The 18,969-nt window shown below is 47.2% G+C and overlaps 1 protein-coding gene across 7 annotated transcripts in view; it reads left to right on the top strand.

The window, feature by feature from the left end:
* STAU2 (staufen double-stranded RNA binding protein 2) overlaps positions 1–1,878 on the top strand; it is a 303,363-nt gene extending 301,485 nt beyond the window's left edge. For 6 of the 7 annotated variants that reach the window (XM_060115950.1, XM_060115949.1, XM_060115947.1 and 3 more), the window contains one exon: positions 769–1,878. In XM_060115950.1, coding sequence (XP_059971933.1) covers positions 769–862 — 94 coding nt within the window. In that variant the 3' untranslated portion in view covers positions 863–1,878. The remainder of the gene's footprint in view (positions 1–768) is intronic. The other variant, XM_060115945.1, reaches the window with a different exon arrangement.
* Positions 1,879–18,969: the final 17,091 nt, after the last annotated feature.

The raw sequence follows: 18,969 nt of genomic DNA, 5'->3' as shown, positions 1-18,969 counted from the left end.
TCACATTCCTGCTAGGTAGTAGGCACAACAGAGAGGGGGAAAAGAAAAGAAGCTGAGAGGAGGGCTCCTTCCCCTTGGCTGCATTTTGTTTTTCACATTGTTGTATGAAACACAAGCGCACGTTGTCACAAAAGTGTGGCTCCCGAGGGCTACAGAAGCCAAAACGCAGATTTAATAAGAATTTCTGAAATCCAGCTCATACCTCTTTTATTATATTGAACATAAGGTTTGATCTGAGAGACTGAACTTTAAGTCTCTCCAGAGACCCAATTTATACTAAAGAAATTGCAAGCCATTGTATTTACAACAGCGGAATCCAAATTCTTTCAAAGCAGAAATAATAGCAGGTGAGATTTCAGAACTCGCACAGGAGATAACATTTTTAGAATGAAAAAAACTGGATAACCTAGGAAGTCAAAACCAAATATACGAATCCTGCGGTTAAATGATCCTAAACGCACCCCCCAAAAAAAACCACAGCATTTGGTCATTAATATTTAAAAGGTGAGAGCGTGAGAAAAAAACATTTGGTAAACAGACGTGGCATTTTAAGTTGTCTATAGACTGGCAACCATTTATAAGCTAATTTAATCAAAACCATTTCCACATGATCTCATCAGTAGACTATCTGGACATAAATATTGTTGTTTCACTTTAAAATGTCACTTTTGTGGTGACCTTTGAATCCTGTGTGCCATCTGCTAATAAACATGTCTGAAGATGTGCAACCCCGGGCCTTCAGCTCTTGTTAATGTATTAATCTTCCAGACAAGCCCAGCATCTGGGAGAGAAAGCGGACAATAACCAGACACACCCGGGCTCCATCGCTCAGGACTGCAAGAAATCAAGGTCGGTCATCTAGCAGCTCCCAGAGCTACGGCTGCCACCGCATCCTTATAAACCTGTCAGCACGCATGAGGGTGTCAGTGTTCAAGGAAATGAATGACTAATACCATGATTTGAGTCTTATGTGAAGACAACACTATTCTAACACCAGAGATAATAGACATAGTACTGTTTATTCAACTGGGGGAAAATAAAACTTTGAGCATTTCCCTTGGAACTTGAGATCAGATCATAACTCATTTGCCCAGAGGCAGCAGAGATCTGATCCTGCTACTGGAGCTTAAAATAACAATTAATGAAAAGTGTTAGAAACAGAGGTACAATTCTTAAGTGATTAATAGAGAAATTGGGTTTGGTTCTGTTGTTATGACTGTTTTGTCGTGGGGCTTGTGTTCACTTATATTCTCTCTCATTTTAAATAATGCCTGACGATTCAAAGATTAACCAGTGATGTGCTGTGGAATGTGACGGTCGTTGTCTTCATATAGAGTCACACGGTTTCTCTTTTTATGCAGATATTTGTAATCTTCATCCTATATCAGTCCGAATAACTTCAAGGCACACCACTCAAAGATGTATGCCAACAAACATGGTTGAAATCAGGTCAGACATTTGATTACAAATAGGAAATAATGTTAGGAACAATTAGTTTCAATAGACTCCAGGAATTCAAAAAGAAAACGAAAACCACTTGTGGGTTTTGAATGCCATCATCCTATTAGCCACTAAGGAGGCGTCTTGCCTCTCCAGCCATTTCTGTGGATTCCACGCTCGCAGTGGACATTGCACCCACCCCATCCGTGTGTTGTAAGACACTCACTGTTTGCATCCGAAGTGTTTTCTGATAACTGCCTCTGCACTTGGGGCAGTGAGTGGGATCAAGAGAAATAACGTTCATGGCGGGGAAGGGAAAGCCTGTGGCTGTGGGAGGAGCCGTAGAGGTCCTGCCAGCTTGTAGCCAGCCACGCTCTGGACCAGCATGTTGGAATCCAGCGTGGAGCCAATGCAGTAAAAATGTGGTCGGTGTCTGTGTGAAGTGTGCTCAGTGTTGTTCTTTCCTTGCCCCGCTCTCCTCTCTGAAACACCACCCCAGTATAACCCATCTCAAAGGCCATTGCCCGCCCGGCCCTGTCACCCTGCACAGCAGCGACACTAGCGGGTTCTCGTGCCACCGGCCGTCTCTGCGAAACTGCAGGGCCGCCTCCCGGGTGACTCGGAACCGGGTTCCTGACCAGCCAGCGCCGTCTCATTGTTCCTGTAAGATTTCACGAGCAAAACCACCACAAATCATGATCTGGCTGACTCACACGCGACTGGACAATAAACAAACAGCACCAGAAGGAAATCACTCTAGGGTTGTTTTTAATGACTCCCATGTGGGGAAGTCCGCCAGCATCGAGAGGGCTGGGTGCCCTCGGAGGAAATAGGTTTTGCTCCATAAAGCTGGGCCCTCGTGGACATGACAGCCCATTTGTAAAGTTGGGGTTCACGAAGATCAGCCGAGTTGAACAATAAGTCTGCTGCCTGGCACCCTGCACAGAGGGCCCTAAATCATCCCCTCGGAAGGGGGCAGGCCCTTTCTTCCCCCTGGGCCTTCAGCACCTGAGGCTCCAGCACCACGTCAGGCTGGATCTTTAAAACGCATCTTCAGTTTCCCAAATGCTGTAAACGCTGACCACCTCTCACGGCCCACAGTCCCCAGAACACCAAGGCCGTCAGGGCCGTCGTGGGAGAGGGATGAGCTCAGGGCACAGACAAAGCTAATCAGTTCTCACAACCCAAGTATCTGAGGCATTGGCCTCTGGAGCTATCTGACGGAGTCACCCTCAGAGTTGAGCGTGCCAGAGTGGCCACGGGGTGGGTAGGGGATGGACCTTTGCATCGGATCTCAAGTTTAGTGAGAGGATATTTATTCAGAATCCCACCCATCTACCTGCTTGAAGAGCCCAGGGAAGCCTTTAGATATTTTCCCTTTAGAGAGTTTGCTAGCAGCCCTTCCTGGGAACCGTTTGGGTTTTCTTTGGGTTGAATTAGCAATGCAGATGATGGGTGGCCTGCCATCGCTTGCCATGTTATATATCATTGGGGGGAAACCATTAAGTAGATTTATTGAAAGAGTGTTTCTTCAACACAAGGAGATCTTTTTGATGAAAAATGGAACTTGTTATTCTTTAAAGGACACAGGTTGACTTATCTCCTTTATCAATTACAGTGTCTGCTTTCAGCTTTTCTCAATCAGCACTAGGCTTTGTAGTCACTTCCCAATGCTGAGGCCAATGTGTTTTATGACAGAGGTTGGTTTTTGCATTTTAATTGGAAATATAATATTGTGCTTTGGAACTCTGACCAGCCCTTTCCAGCACAACTTGCCAAAGATCAGTGGTGAGACACCACCCTTCAGGCTGTGACAAGGAGCCTCCTCCCCTTTCCCGGGGTGACCTCTCTGAGTTGCCCTCGTATTCTTCTGCCCAGCAAACATTCTCAATGGTGATTTTTTTTTTTTGACAGCTTCAACCAATTTCCTGTACCATAACATAAAAATTGATTAATGAGAAACTTACCTTATTATACGGAGGTTTTCGGGACTCCCAGTGACCTTGGAAATGTGGTCCAGACCAATTGATTGGTGTTTAAATCCTGCTGCCGTTGAGTTTTCAGTGCACCTGCCCAGGGTTTGTTCTGTACCTTTCAATTTCCAAAGGCCACTTGTTATCATTATGGCAAGGGTGGTAGAAAACCTAACAGTTTTGCACACGGAGCGAAGAAGTCATTAATGGCAAGGTCCCATGTGAATTTGTCTCTGAGTAACCCCCGACCTACCCACCCCCGTGATATAGGTACCTGATAAATGGATACATCAAATAAATGAATAAGTGGACAAATGAATGATCTATCAAAACGATGATAGAGAAACCTGCTGAAGACATAAATTTGAAATCTCACCGCTTAACCTGACACAGAGACTCATGATAATACATGGCATTACTGTTGATAAGATTATGGTACCTTCAACCTCAGGGGTACTCTGGCATTTCTTAACCAAAAACATCGCGAGTCAAAAAAACCCTCACTTCAGAGGAATTTGGACCCATGAAGACCCACCATCCTGCCTCCCATCTTCCCATTTTTGCATGTATATCCCTTCCCCAGGCCAGAAGATTCAATTCCAATCCTCACCCCCAGATACGTTCCTGTATTTCCACAATCACAGATACATGTCTCACAAGGAGGGGCATTGTACTCTCTGGCTCAAAGCAAAGATTTCTTAGACTGAGTCAAACCCAGCTGTTGGTTTCTGGCAGACACCACCCAAGTTCCATCTCACCTTGCCGAGACTCATTGATAAATTGCCTTGTGGGGATGACTTTCCTCTTACATTCTAACCTCTTAACATAACTAAAAGCTCCCTTGACTGGATGCCCAGCACACTCTGATGTATGCTGGGAATGCAGAAAATAAATAAACAAATGAAACTACTTCCCTCTCAGGAATGCACATTCTAGCTTGAGGGAAAGGCAGACCAGGAAATGAACATGAGAGGTGAGCGTGTTTTACTCGGAACCCCTGCATTATAGCTCGTTTGTCTCTGAGTCGTTATTCCTTCCCTCACTCATCTCACTATGCTTTGGGCACCATGCTGTATTCTGGTGACGCTGTCAAAAAGCCACCACGCTTGAACTCTAGTAGTATATCTTATCTCACCTCCACACAACCCACACGTCTACTGACCGGACCCACCCCCAGCCCCAGATACACATATACCAGGTGAAGCTTTCAAAGCTCACCTACACTCAAGGCTGCCCAACTGAATTTACCCCTCGTTGTATCTCCTGGTGTGGAATGGTGCCCACCTTAATATGGTAAGTACTCAATAAATGTTTGTTGAGTAGATGAATGACCCTAAAAGCCCTGCCATGGTGGATTTGCCAGCCTAAGCAGATCAGTGGTGACCTGGACGCATGGACAGAGAAGTCTGGCCTATTGGATGGAGCCTCCTGCCTGGGAATAAACTTCTAGTTCTACTTCTGTTAATGTATAGTCTTTTTGAAGTCATTTAACATCTTCAAGTTTCAACTTCTCATCCGAAACAGTAGGAATAAGAATATGCAGAAGTGGATGGTCTATTTTTTAAAGTGTACAAGTTATGAATGTAGATTCAATATTTCAGAGTTAGAGGGTGTGAGGGAAAGAGCCATGGTCTAGGAGTCAAGAGTCTAAAGTCCTGGGTCAGACACAGAGGTGACCTTGGCAAGGGATTTAGCCTTCCTGGGCCTCAGTTTCCACATCTATAAAATGACAGCCTCTAAGAGCATTACAGCTCTAAATTTATATTACCATTAATTCCTCTATTACTAGTGGTATGCTTGAATTCAAATTTTGCCTCTAATATGTGAATTTTTAAAATCAAATACCTGCAAGGAAAAATACTACTCATATCAGTTAGGATTCTTTGGCTGTGAATTATAAAAACCTATTCAAACCAGCAATGGGAAATGTGTTCTAAAGCCACAGGGGCATTTTAGAGAAGCTCAGGGCAGAAATGCAGAAATTAACTGGAGCCAGGAAGTACAAGGCTGTGGGGAAACCAGGAAGCTTTCCTTCTCCCTCTCTCTCAATTCCCCACCTCCCTCTGAATGTGTGAATCATTTCTCTCTCCACACCAGCTCCTGCCTCTCAAGTACACATACCAGAGAACGTGGCTACCAGTAGCACCCAAGTTTACAGCCACCTGAAGGAGCACTGAATCTCTCTCTGGATTTCATTCCCCAGGTTGTAGGAAGGGACTCCTGATTGGTTCACCTTGGACGGGACGTTCACCCCTGACCCACTCGTACAAATATGGCTGCACCAACTCTGCCCCTCTGGGATAGGGCAGAGTAGTCATCAGAGAAGGGAGTTTGGGGAGAAAACCCAGGAGGTGCCTGCCTCAGCTACCTCCTAGGGGACAAAGCGCATTATAATCATGTGGTAGTTCTTCCTTTCAATGTAAACAGTGAAGCTTAAATAAGTAAGTCTCCCAAAAGTCAGAGATTGGTCAGAGATTTATGAAGCCTCTACTGTTTTGTTTAGTTTTCTTTAATCCTTTCGGTCTTTGGTTTCAAGGGTCTGATGAACCACAAAGCTATCCTGAGTGAGTCACAAAACTACCTAGGAGAAAAAAAAAGAAAACTTCCCAGTGATCCCAAATTAGTATATTTTTAAAAGCCTACTTTCCTTCAGCATGAATAATGAGATAATTAGGCAGTAGAGTTGTCATCCTTCCTCAGTGATTACAGAACCAGAAGATCGGTGGCCACATCCCTGCTTTTGTTATCCTGAGGGGATCGTAAATGTCAAGGCATTTCTGATTCTTACAACTGAGGTGAGTAGAGATGGAGGCCATCTTGGTCTAATTTTCATTCAAACTTTACTCTTACGGGGACTTCCCAGCTGGTCCAGCGGTTAAGACTCCGTGCTCCCAATGCAGGGGGCCTTGGTTCGACACCTGGTCAGGGAACTAGATCCCGCATACCACAACTGAAGAGCCCAAGTGCTGCAACTAAAGATCCTGTGTGCCACAACTAAGACCCAGTGCAGCCAAATAAATAAATATTAAAAAAAAAAAACACACTTCTAAATTTTCAAGGGAGCTCAAAGAAGGGAGGAGACTTGGTTAATTTAAGTAGGTGGGAGGAAGCAGACAATAGAAAGTATCAGAAATTTGGATTCAAAAGTAAAGTGGGTGAGGAAGCCAAACGGCATTGGAGAAAAATGGGGAAGTGAAAAGTTCTGGAGAAGGCATCTATGATAGGAACAGACTCATTGTTCCCGGCAGGTAAGTCTGTGAATGCTTTCACCTCAGCATCAGGAGTGAGCAGTCAACATCTTCTGTTTCCTCTTGGACCTGCCCCTAAATCTACATGGGTCATCATTTTCCAGAAAGATGTTTGGCCACTCGGGTTTCCTTATTCCCAGAGTGCAGGGGTAGGAACTAAATCCTTCTTCACCAACTTGAGATCATTTTCAAGCCCCCAGTTTTGGCAAAGATCAGGCTTGGATGTGAACTCCAAGGGGAATTTAGCTGATGGGGTTATCTCTGATAACAGAGAAGGTCAGGACTCTTTTTTTTTTTTTTTTTTTTTTTTGCGGTACGTGGGCCTCTCACTGTTGTGGCCTCTCCCCTTGAGGAGCACAGGCTCCGGATGCGCAGGTTCAGCGGCCATGGCTCACAGGCCCAGCCGCTCCGCGGCATGTGGGATCTTCCCAGACCGGGGCACGAACCCGTGTTCCCTGCATCGGCAGGCAGACTCTCAACCACTGCGCCACCAGGGAAGCCCTAGGACTCTTTTTTTTTTTTTGGCCTGGAACCAGAGTAGCTTCCACAGTCATCACAACATAATGCACAACAGCTCTTCAAGTGTTCACCCCCGCTACAGCACTTCCTCTGTCTTAGGAGGAGAAGACACCACTAGCCTGGAAATGTCTGGCTAAACATATCTTCCCTTCTAGTTTCCAACCTTAACCAAATTCTAATCTATTCATCAATCAGCAATACGGATTGAGTCTCCATCCTTGAGTTAGTCATTGTGGGGAACCACCTGAAGCTTCAAGTAATGTCTCTACCCTCAAAGAGCTTCCAGTCCGGACTTCCGTGGTGAGGCAGTGGTCAAGAATCCGCCTACCAATTCAGGGAACACGGGTTCGAGCCCTGGTCCGGGAAGATCCCACATGCCGCGGAGGAACTAAGCCCATGCACCACAACTACTGAGCCCACGTGCCGCAACTACTGAAGCCCATGCACCTAGAGCCCGTGCTCCGTAACAAGAGAAGCCACCACAATGAGAAGCCCGTGCACCGCAACGAAGAGTAGCCCCCGCTCGCCAAAACTAGAGAAAGCCTGCGAGCAGCAATGAAGACCCAAAGCAGAAAAGAGCACTTCCAGTCCAACTGGGAAGATGAAATGGCAACCAGATGCACAGGGAAAAAAATGCAATAAGACAAATAGATACACTTCATTAGGAATTGATTTCAGTTTCTCCTGCTTCCACAGTGATTATGAGAAGCATCGTGGGGAAACACAGGCCAGTGACCCAGGTTTTGATATTGAAAAGAATGTCTACCCTGGATACCTGCTTTCCAGATTAGGTGACCTGGACCGGCCAACCTTCAACTAAGGTGCTGTAGAAATACAGTTTGCATGGTTACTTTTTCTGGGGTAAGTTCCCGTGATAACTGAGGCTTTTTGAGCCACCATCCCCTCCACAACCACAACTTCCACCACCAACAGCAACCTTCCCAACTACTGGTGTATAATCCTGATCCACCTTTTACCAAGAAAGCAGTGTTGGATATGGTTAAGAGTTGGGAATCAAGAGTCAGACTGCCTAGGTTCAACTTGGCTTTTCCACTAACTCCCTGTATATTTCTAGGTAAGTTCCCTTAACTTTTCCAAGCCTCACTTTCTTCAGCTATAAAGTGAGGATGGCAGTGCTGTTCTGTGGGTTAAATAAATGAGTTTTACAAGTTAAGACGTGAAGTATTTTGAACTGTATGTGGCACAGAGCAAGTACGAGTTATTGTTGACCAAATGCCAATCTGTGAATTAATCAATAATTATGGATCAATTCCTGTGTGCCAGATACGACAGGTGCTGAGAAGAGAAAGAGGCTGAGATGAATAAGTCACAGCCCTGTTTTGCATTAGGAAATTTTGGTTTCTTAAAGGCAATTATAAAATTATAAAATTAAATTATAAAAATTATATGTTTTATAATTTTTGTTCGTGCACACAAACAAATATTACTCTAAACTGAATGTTCTCAGAGACCTGGGCCAGGGAGCATCTACAGGAAGCCCCTGTGGGCCACTCAGACAACAGGATCATCATCTTTGAGATGCCCTCTCCACAAAGCCAAATATCTGTGGTGCCTAATGCCTCTTGGGACTCATTTGGTGAGAATGACCCACAGGTCAGAGAATTATTTCTGACAAAGGGATTACACATTCCCCACACACTTCATGCTACACTTTTTGCCCTAGACTCCTCAGGGAACTAGGGGAAGATGGCAGAAGAGGGCTACCAGTGACCAGAGAGGCACACACAATGTCAGCAGTCAGGAAACCAAGGCTGGTGAGGTGCCTCTGAGGTGTCAGACCCGGGCTGGTCTTGGCATCTGTTGGTAAGTTTCTTGGTAGTAAAGAGAAAGAACTGTAAATAGCCCTGTCCCCATGGCCAGTATGGAAAAGGCAGCTTATCCCTCTGTCCTATCTGGTTACAAATATGCCATCACTACCAGGGTCTTCTTCCCTCGTTTCTCAGCATACCACCCTGAGAAGGAGAAGTAGAGGCACAGGGAGTGGGTCATCAAGTGGCTATTTACAATGGAGTAGAGATAACGAGGGTCCAAATGAGGGCAGCAGCAAGAGGAGGGAGAACAGGAAGCATAAAACGGTAGGTTGGACGGGGCTAATCACCAGACGGATGTAGGGGTGGGCTGAGGGGGGCCATTCTAGGCTGGCTCCCGGACCCTGGCTTGGGGAGCTGGGTAAGTGGCTGTACCATTCACTAAGCTAGGAAATACAGGGGAAGAGCAAGTTGGTAATGAGTTCAGTTCTGGACTTGTCTGACATGCCTGCAGGGCATCCAGAGAAAGATCTTCAATTGGTAACTGAGGAGGTACTATCCAAGATCAGGAGAGACATCAAAGTTTAAGAGAAGAGATTTGTAAGCAATAAGCACATGGGTGGTAACCAGTGACATGTGACTCAAGAAGATCCTCCAGATGGATCCTGTAGAGTAAGAGAAGAGCAAAAGGCCAAGGGCCAAAGCTTGGGAAACACCAACATTGAAGACACAGACTGAGAAATAGAAGCTCATACAGGAGTCTGAGAAGGAATGGACGTGGTAAGAAAATGATGGCCGGGGGAGGACGGGAGGGTCCAGAGCGCCAATTGCCACAGAGAGGAAATGAGTGAGCAAGAAAAGACAGGAAAAGAGCCCCTAAGATCTGGCATGAGGAGGACTTGGATGACCTTTGTCAGACCTGTTCAGGAAGGAGGAGGAGGAGGCACGGAAGTGCAGCCTGACTCTCCTTTTGAGGGGCCAGACAGCGCCTCGAGCCAAGTCTAAGTCCATTGTCTTCCAGCTACTTGATATACTCGTGCACTAGACATGAGGACTGTAACTTGGTACAACTTCCTGGAGGACGACTTGGCGACGTGTGTCCACATACTTGGTGAAGAAAGGATGCTGCTCTCAGTACCTCTGCCCACTCGCCCACTTGGGTGCCTGCTTGGCTGCAGTTCGTGCTGTGTGTGGGGGGGCCGTGCCCATGGGAACTTGCAAATTAGCGAGTGTCATTCAGATCTGAGGGCTCCCCAGTGACCTGTGACTGGTGGGGGGTGTTGGCTGCATCTGAAGACAGAGTAATTGCGGATAGATGGGCATGGGGTGCCCAGCCTGTGCATGCTGCCCCTCCGAGGTGCTCCCAGCTGGAAGCTCCTTCCCACTTGCAGGAAGTTGTCCTTCATTCTGGTGGGCTTGTGGTCTTAACTCTGCTTCTACTTCGAGAGAAGAGCCACGAAGAGGGTACTGGTTTAAACTCCATTGGAAGTCAGCCTGGTGTGACAGTCCTTGGCAAGAGTTGTGCAGGGGACTCAGGTTGAGAGGATGGGGCTTGTGCGGGCACAGACTGGGACACATTGACTTCTATGGAGATGTGATAATTAAGCTTGAATGGTAGTGGACTAACAATGGCTGTAAATGGTCACTCTCTCCACTGAGTTTCTTTCCCCTCCCCTTGAGTCCGGGCTGGCCCTGTAATTGCTAAATCAATAGAATCTGGTAGAAGTGATGTCGTGCCAGTTCCAGACCTAACTTTCCAGGTCTAGCCTCCTGCTTCTTCCCTGTTGGGTCACTTTTCCACCTCTCACTCTTGGAACCCAGCTACCATGCTGTGAGAAGCCCAAGCCACAGGGAGTAGGCCATAACCACACATAGGCACATTGGTCAATACCCTTAGTTGAGCTCCAGATCAACAGCCAGCATCATCTGGCAGCCATGTGAGCAGGCCATCTTGGAGGCTCCAACCCAATAAAGCCTCAGGTGACCACACCCCCCTGCCACCATCATGTGGAGAAGAGGGACCACCCAGCTGTCTAGTCACCCACAGGATTGTGAGAAATTATACTGCTCCATCTCTGGGGATTGTTTGGGGATGATTTGTTATGCAGCTGTAGGTAACTGGACAGTTTCATTCATATTTTCTATAGATTTGAACCCAAATGCTGGAGTAAACTGGCAAAAGCAAACCTTAAATCACCCCTTGGCTTCCGTCTCTGCTGCACAGAATGCTTCCCACAATTCCCTATCAGTAGCACAATAGGGTTGGGGTTCTCTTTCACTCCCTCTGTCTCCTTGTTGAGTGAACTGGAGAAGAGGGGGGCCTTCTCCCAATGAGTGAGTAGAACCACTTGGGGCTGAAGCCATTTTCACACAGGCAGCTGAACACAGCACTAATTTTTTTTCCATCAGTTTCTATAGAAGAGGGCCAGATGCCAAGACTAGGTGAGCCCAGATGACTAAGTTCCCATTCTTTCTTGCATTGAAGGCTAATTTTAGTTACGTGCTATGACACGATCACAATCACTGTGTGTTTGTGGCTTTAGTCAGCATCATTGATTCAAGTCTCCCAGCCCTGGGTCCACTGTGAGCCCCGCTCAGCCCTGCGGCCGCTCCAAACACTCTGGCCGCCATTAAGCTCCAGGCCGCCACGATGTGCTATCCTGTACTCTTTACTGTTGCTCTGTCTGTATTAACTTTTCCTCAATATCTCATCTGTAAGCTCCTCAAGGACAGCGACAATGACTCATTTTGGATTCTGACCCCTGCTGGGCAGATCAGGAAAGGATGAGAAAAGCCTGAAGCACGCTCCTTCTTGCCCCATGGGAATCCAGAGTCAATACCAGTTCACTAGGAGAGTGTGGTCCTGTGGACCAGGGCTTGAGCTTGAAACAAGAGTGCCTCAGAAAGTTCTGGTTTAGCTACACTGGCCAAAGTCCCACTTTTCTTGCTAGGTTGCAATATTATTATTATTTTTTATTTTGCAGTACGCGGGCCTCTTACTGCTGTGGCCTCTCCCGTTGCGGAGCACAGGCTTCAGACGTGCAAGCCCAGCGGCCATGGTTCACCGGCCCAGCCGCTCTGCGGCACGTGGGATCTTCCCGGACCAGGGCACGAACCCGTGTCCCCTGCATGAGCAGGCGAACTCTCAACCACTGCGCCACCAGGGAAGCCCACGAGGTTGCAATATTATTAAAAAGCATCCTTTGACTGGTCAACTCAAATGAATTCATTTATAAAAGGCCCAATTTGCTTAAAGCTCACACCACTGTTATAACTTTTTGTATTTCAGGTTTAGCGTAATTTCTAGCATGATGGTTGTATTGTTTTCATATTGTCTGGAACATAAACGATAGCAGGAAAATCCTATTAGGAGGAAAAAACAAAGTTAAGTAAGGTGGTCTGTGGTGAGTTATCGTGTATGGAATTAATTTCACATCCAGGTTTGGATGATCTCATAAATTGTTCTTTTGGTTGGCAATTTCACCCTAGCCTGCTAAATTGAATTATTTCCTTGTAATTCAGACCCCCTGTGTAGCCCATAACGACGAACACATTGTATGTCTTGGCTAGCATGGCTGGTAGAGGACAGATGCCCACAGTTGTCTGAGAGCCGCCAGCACTGAGCTCAGCCTCACATCCTCAAGGGACAGTCAGTGATATTGTCATCAGAGCATTGTTGCAACGTCAGGACTGGAGGTGAGGGACGGACAGAGACAGGAAGGGACCCCTAGAACACTGAGCCTGATGCGGCATGTCCACACTAATGAGATCTCTTTCAGACAGTTTGGCAAAACACCTGTAGAACAATGGGGCACCCCAGACTTCTATGGCATCTCAGAAAGACAGTGGCTCAAGAGACCAGTGCTGCAGACCCAATCACACAGCAACGGCTTCCGTGATCGCCTTTGGAGGAGCAGCTCTCACGTATTTGGAGGACAAAAATGGCTTCCTTGGGGTAAGAATCTCAGATCCTTCAACTCTAGTAGAGAGGAACACACTTACAAGAGAATGAACCTCTAGAAATAAAACCTGCATAACCGAGGTGTCTCCTTTTGACTCTGTGCTGTGTAACAAAGAACACTGCTCCGAAGCTATGCCCTCTTTCCTCTGGGTGGGAAAGGGGACAAATCCTACTAACCCAGCCCAGAACCAAGAACCCAAAGTCTACTAACCCAGCCCAGAACCAAGCCCTCTGAAAGCTGACAATGACCTGATCTCCAACCTCCAGGTCAGAGAGCCAATCTCAATGTGGGTATAGACTTAGCTCCTTCTGAAATTTGCAGATAAAACAGCTGTTTAAAATCTGTTGCCTCGGGCTTCCCTGGTGGCGCAATGGTTGGGAGTCCGCCTGCCGATGCAGGGGACACGGGTTCGTGCCCAAGTCCGGGAAGATCCCACGTGCCGTGGAGCGGCTGGGCCCGTGAGCCACGGCCGCTGAGCCTGCGCGTCCGGAGCCTGTGCTCCGCAACGGGAGAGACCACAGCAGTGAGAGGCCCGTGTACAAAAAAAAAAAAAAAAAAAAAAAAAAAAAAATCTGTTGCCTCATCAGAAACGGTGGAAATTAATCCAGAAACCATCTTTGCAGCTGAACCCGTGGCCCTGACTTCTCCTCTGTGTCCAAGGCACCGTGTCCCGTTCTCACAGCTGGCGTGGCTGGAAGAGGACCGTTTGCTGCCCTCCACTTGGCCGCCCTTGTTGGGCGGAGAGGTGGCTCTGGATTTGGGCTGGGAGCTGTCATCATATACCTCTGAGGCTGTAGAGGAACCCAAACTTCAGCGTGCCCCATAGGACTGTTGCCATTTACGGGGTGACTGACCCTCTCGGTTTGCGCAGGACAGGAGTCTCCTGGGACCTGGGACTTTTAATGCTAAAACCAGAAACACCAAACAAATAGGGATAGTTGTGCCCTGCTCTGCCAGCATCCATCCTCTGGGAGCAGGGAGAGGAAGTCACGAAGATCCCTGCAGTTGCACACCAGCTGCCCTCTAGCCGTGGGCGGTTCTGCCACCCCAGGAACTCAAGGCCATTGTCCTCACCACATCCATCACGAAGAGGTCTGAGATTTGTAACCCTGGACTCCACTGGAGCCCTTTCAGCAAGCTGTGTCTCCTAATGCTAAAGAAAAGGAAATCATATGCCAAGAGTCTAGGTTATTCTCACTGTGGTTCTCCATCGCCTCTCAGAGGGCCCATCTCCCCAGGGCAGCCTATTCCGTAATGTCACACATAGGCCAGTTTGGAGCCTTAGCAACCCAAGTGTGTTGTAAGATCTGCAAGGGCTGGTCAACAGATTTTCTCCTGCCTGAGGCCATCTGAGCATCTTTATAGGATTCTGAGTCAGAGACCTAAGCTTCGTCAAGGGTAGTGCCCTTGCTAAGTCTGGAAAAGATACACAGATTCTAAGGAGTGGAGACATTTGTTTTTGTCAGGAGATGGAATGTCCTACCAGGAAAGAGTGCAAAACGCAAGAAGCACAGGCTCTTTGTCACGTGGGAGCCCCCAGCCCTGTCGGCCCATCTGAAGCGCCTTGTTCGTGGGCCAGGCCATGAGGACGGAACAGGAGCATCCCAGGTGTTCTCTTTTAACTACTGTGGCCCCAATCCTGCTTCCCCCCACTCCAGAGCTGCCGGCAGCACAGGGCGGAGAGCAGGGCACCCAAAGTCACAAAGGGCGGCATTTAAGACACAGTGACAGTGACCGCTTGATGCTAGGATGAGAGATTTCCTGCTGTGTGCAGTTCTTGTGAAGCTTATCTACTTACCTGAAAAACTAAAAAGTTGGAACATCACTAGGACAGCGCCGAAATAACATAATTTTCCGCAACCGGAAATTCTAATGACCTTGAAAATTCCACAGTAGTCTCTGGATTTTGAGAGTTTTGTTTGGGGACTAAAATTACTGATCACCCAACTCACTGAGCCCCAGAAGAAGAAGGAGGAGAACCTTTCAAGACCCATAGCTCTGGAACCTGATTGTCAATGGTCTGAGCCCCAAACATTCTGCAGCCTCTCCAGACCCGTCTAGGCCAGGCCAACTTGTCTTCTCTTCCTCTTCTGAACAGACCTGGCCCTGCCCTGCACCTGTGATTTCCTCACCTCCTCCTTTCTAACATGTCTGCCCCTCCCCTTTCCCTCCTCCCCCTCCTTTCCAGGGGCGGCTCAAGTCCTCCTCCTGCATGAAGCCCTCCGGGATGCTCCAGCCTCTGTCTGCTCAAACGCATGGGCTGCCTTATTCATTCTCTCCTTAGCAGATGGTAAGCCCCAGGTCCCACATGTTGTCACTTAAGTGGCTACATGTGCATGCCTGTCCCCCTCACTGAACTCCAAGCTCTCTGAAGGCAAGTTCTGTCTGTTACTTTCTGGACACATCCAGCCAGATCCGGCCCAGAGGAGAAACTCAGATGTGATTGCTGATATCATTTGATCAAATGGAAACTCCAATCAAAACCCGGTGACATATGCATCTGCTTTGTGACCCAGCCATTCTACCCCTAAGGATTTACCCAAGAGAAATGAACACCAAAATGCCTGTCCTTTTTTTTTTCTTTTCTTTTTTTTTTTTTTTTTTTGCGGTACACAGGCCTCTCACTGCTGTGGTCTCTCCCATTGCGGAGCACAGGCTCCGGACGTGCAGGCTCAGCGGCCATGGCTCATGGGCCCAGCCGCTCCGTGGCATGTGGGATCTTCCCGGACCAGGACACGAACCCGTGTCTCCTGCATCGGCAGGCGGACTCGCAATCACTGCGCCACCAGGGAAGCCCAGCAACTTTATTCTTAATAACCCCTAACTGTGAACAGCCCACATGCCCCTCAGTAGGAAATTAGATAAACATACAAAGGATCATACAAATTCATCATTTGGATGAATCCCAAATGCTGAGTGAAGCCTTGCACAAAAGAGTCCATGCTAAATGACTTCATTTATATAAAGTTTTGGAACAGGGAAACTCATCTATGATGAGAACTATGAGGGCAGTACTGGGGGACAGGGTAGGGGTTTGAGTGGGAAAGGGAATGAGGGAACTCTCTGGGGTGATTGTAATGTTCTGGGTATACGCATTTGTCAGAGCTCAAAACTAGATACTTAAGATTTGTGCATTTCATTGAAGGTAAATGTTTATCTCAAATTAAAAAACATTAACAAATATTGAATATTAATAATGTGCACGTTGGGACTTCCCTGGAGGTCCAGTGATTGAGACTCCACCCTTCCACTGCAGGGGGTATGGGTTCAATCCTTTGTCAGGGAATTAAGATCCCACGTGCCATGCCTCAGGGCCAAAAAAAAGTGCACGTTGAAGAGGGGAAATATACTGATGTGTACAATTTACTTTGAAATGCCTCAGAAAAGAACATGTATTGACAAATGGAGAGAGGGCTGGATGGATAGATATGTGATGAAACAAACATAGTAAAATAAAGTGTAGCAAAACAGCCGGTGCTTGTCATCACCCAAACCATCGCCTTTAGCGCTGCCTCTGCTGGGCAAGGGGAGCTGGAAGGATGAACACCTCCTCTGACAGGGCTTTGGGGAGGAGGTGGGGTTGAGGGCCAGCAGGTTTCTAGGGAGCCAGGAGGGGAACAGAAGGGAGGAGTGAAGCTGGAGCTTCAAGGGGGCGGGGTGGGGAGGGCGGAGTGAAGAAGGAGCCGGCTGGAGCAGCCCGGCTCAAGGCTCGGAGCTCCAGCCACTGCCCCAAGGGCTGCACCCTACTTGGCACCTACTGGGTACAAAGAAATGTTTAATGACTGGCAGGCTGTTGGGCTCGCCCCATCCCTGGGCCAACAGCCCTTGAAATCCAGAGTCGAATTCATGGTTCAAAGGACTATCTTTTCTTAGGAAACACTGATAATCCAAACCGTATCTAACCCCATTCCTCCCTTTGATAGGGTGACTGGGCTGGCAGATGAGAGCAGAGTCATGGATTTCATCCATCTGGATTCCAGTAGAGGTTGCAAACTGGCAGCCCTCCGGCTGGATCCAGCCCACTGATGTGTTATGTGTTTTGTTTGGCCTCCCAGAGGGCTGGGTTTTGTTTTGTTTTTTTAAGTTTAGTTTAGTTGCCAAGATATTTGAATCACATAAGATCTGGATTGTCTGCATCTCTTGAAATGTTGGAAGATCCAGCAACCAAGGGCCTATGTGGTGACAGTTGGCAGGAATGAGTGGCAGCTGCCCCGTCAGAGGCCTGGCCCTCCTTCACTCCTGTCCCACAGCTCACCTTATGGGCTGGGGCACGCCAGTCCATGCGTATCATGTCACTTGTGTGGACAAGAGAGAAGTCACGGTTGGCTGATAGCAACACTAAACTAACATTAATGTGATAAGTATTGACTGAGCACCTACTCAGTGTGTTTGGTCCTGGGAACACAGTGGAAAACAAATGACTTAATCCCTTTTCTTAAGGAACTAGATTCTAGAGGGATAGAGAAAGAAAAAGAAAGAGAAAGAAAGAGAGAGAAAGAAAGGAAGAAAGAGAAAGAAAGAAAGAGAAAGAAAGAAAAGAAAGAAAGAAAGGAAGGAAGAAAGGGAGGAAGGGAGGAGGAAAGGGAGGAAGGAGAGGAAGAAAACAGTAATCACAAACTGTGATAACTGTTCTAAAGGGCCTAGATAAAACAGAAGGTACAATAGAGCACAGTTGGGGGCCGGGGAGCCTGCCCTAGACAAGCTGGGGGGGAAGGCTGTCTGGGGTGACATTTTTAAACTAAGTGCTGAAGGATGAGGAGATTTGGGGAAATTTTTTGAGGTGGATGAAAGGCCTTAGATGGGGAATCGTTTCTTTCAGGAGCTGAGAGAAGCCTGCTGTCAAAGATGTTTGGGAGAGAAGGAAGCAGGACAAAGTTGGGGAGGTGAGCAGTGGACAGGACTTGTAAACCAAGTAAAGAGTTTAAATTTTATTCTGGGTGCAATTGTAACCATTGAAGGTTTGGGGTCAGAGGGATACACAATCAGACTTACATTTCCTATAACCAATCTTGTTATTGGTAAGGAATGCAGGGAATACGGCCAGAGGTCTCATTAGCAAGCCATTGCCGGTGGCAGGGGAGACATGATGGTGGGTTGGTTGGTGGAGGAAAAAAATAGATACGAATGCATTCTGGAGAAAGTAAATTCAGCTGGTTGCAGGAGGAGTAACCCTGGAAATCCTATCCATTGGCTGCATCAACATGCAAATTGAGGGATTTAGGCAAAGATTGCCTAGAATGATACAGCTCAATCTTGGCTTCTTGGAAGATGCAAGATGCTTTCACATAAATTATGTCTTCCCTTGGTAGCAGGATGTAACCTAAAGCAGTAAGCAGTTCATTGCAAATGGAAAATGTCTTTGAAAATTCATATAGATTTTTCATTCTAGTCTATAATATATCTATAGTTGATCTGATTTTTTTAAAGTTGTAAATGACATAGAATCAATAAACAAAAAAGAAAAAGACCCAAATATTCCTCCCACTGTCCCTGGTTAATGCTCTTAACCTTGGCTGTACATTGGAATCACCTGGGAAGCTTTTAAAAATACTGACGTCTGGGTCCCCTCCCAGAGATTCTGATATCTGAATCTTTTTTTTTTTTTTTTTTTTTAATGATTCCTACCATGGATGCATTTACAGGGCTTAGAACTACTCTGCAAGTCAGCCTTTTTTTGTGTGTGTGTGTGTGGTACGCGGGCCTCTCACTGTTGTGGCCTCTCCCATTGCAGAGCACAGGCTCCGTACGCGCAGGCTCAGCGGCCATGGCTCACGGGCCCAGCCGCTCCGCGACATGTGGGATCTTCCCGGACCAGGGCACGAACCCGTGTCCCCTGCATCGGCAGGCGGACTCTCAACCACTGAGCCACCAGGGAAGCCCACACATAGGGTTTTTAAAACATATCTCAGATAAAAGAAACAAAAGGAGGCCACCTTTTGTAGCCTCACACGACACACACACACTCACATACACGAACATGTTGCTGATATTTTACAGCGTCATTGGTCTCATGGGAACCTCAAGTATCTGAGGTGGTTGCAGTGTTCCTTTGCGATGT

This window comes from Mesoplodon densirostris, chromosome 13 (genome assembly GCF_025265405.1).
Source record: "Mesoplodon densirostris isolate mMesDen1 chromosome 13, mMesDen1 primary haplotype, whole genome shotgun sequence".
In the NCBI taxonomy this organism is placed as follows: Eukaryota; Metazoa; Chordata; class Mammalia; order Artiodactyla; family Ziphiidae; genus Mesoplodon; species Mesoplodon densirostris.
The sequence above is the reverse complement of the archived record's forward strand: the minus strand, read 5'-3'. Positions and strand labels throughout refer to the sequence as shown.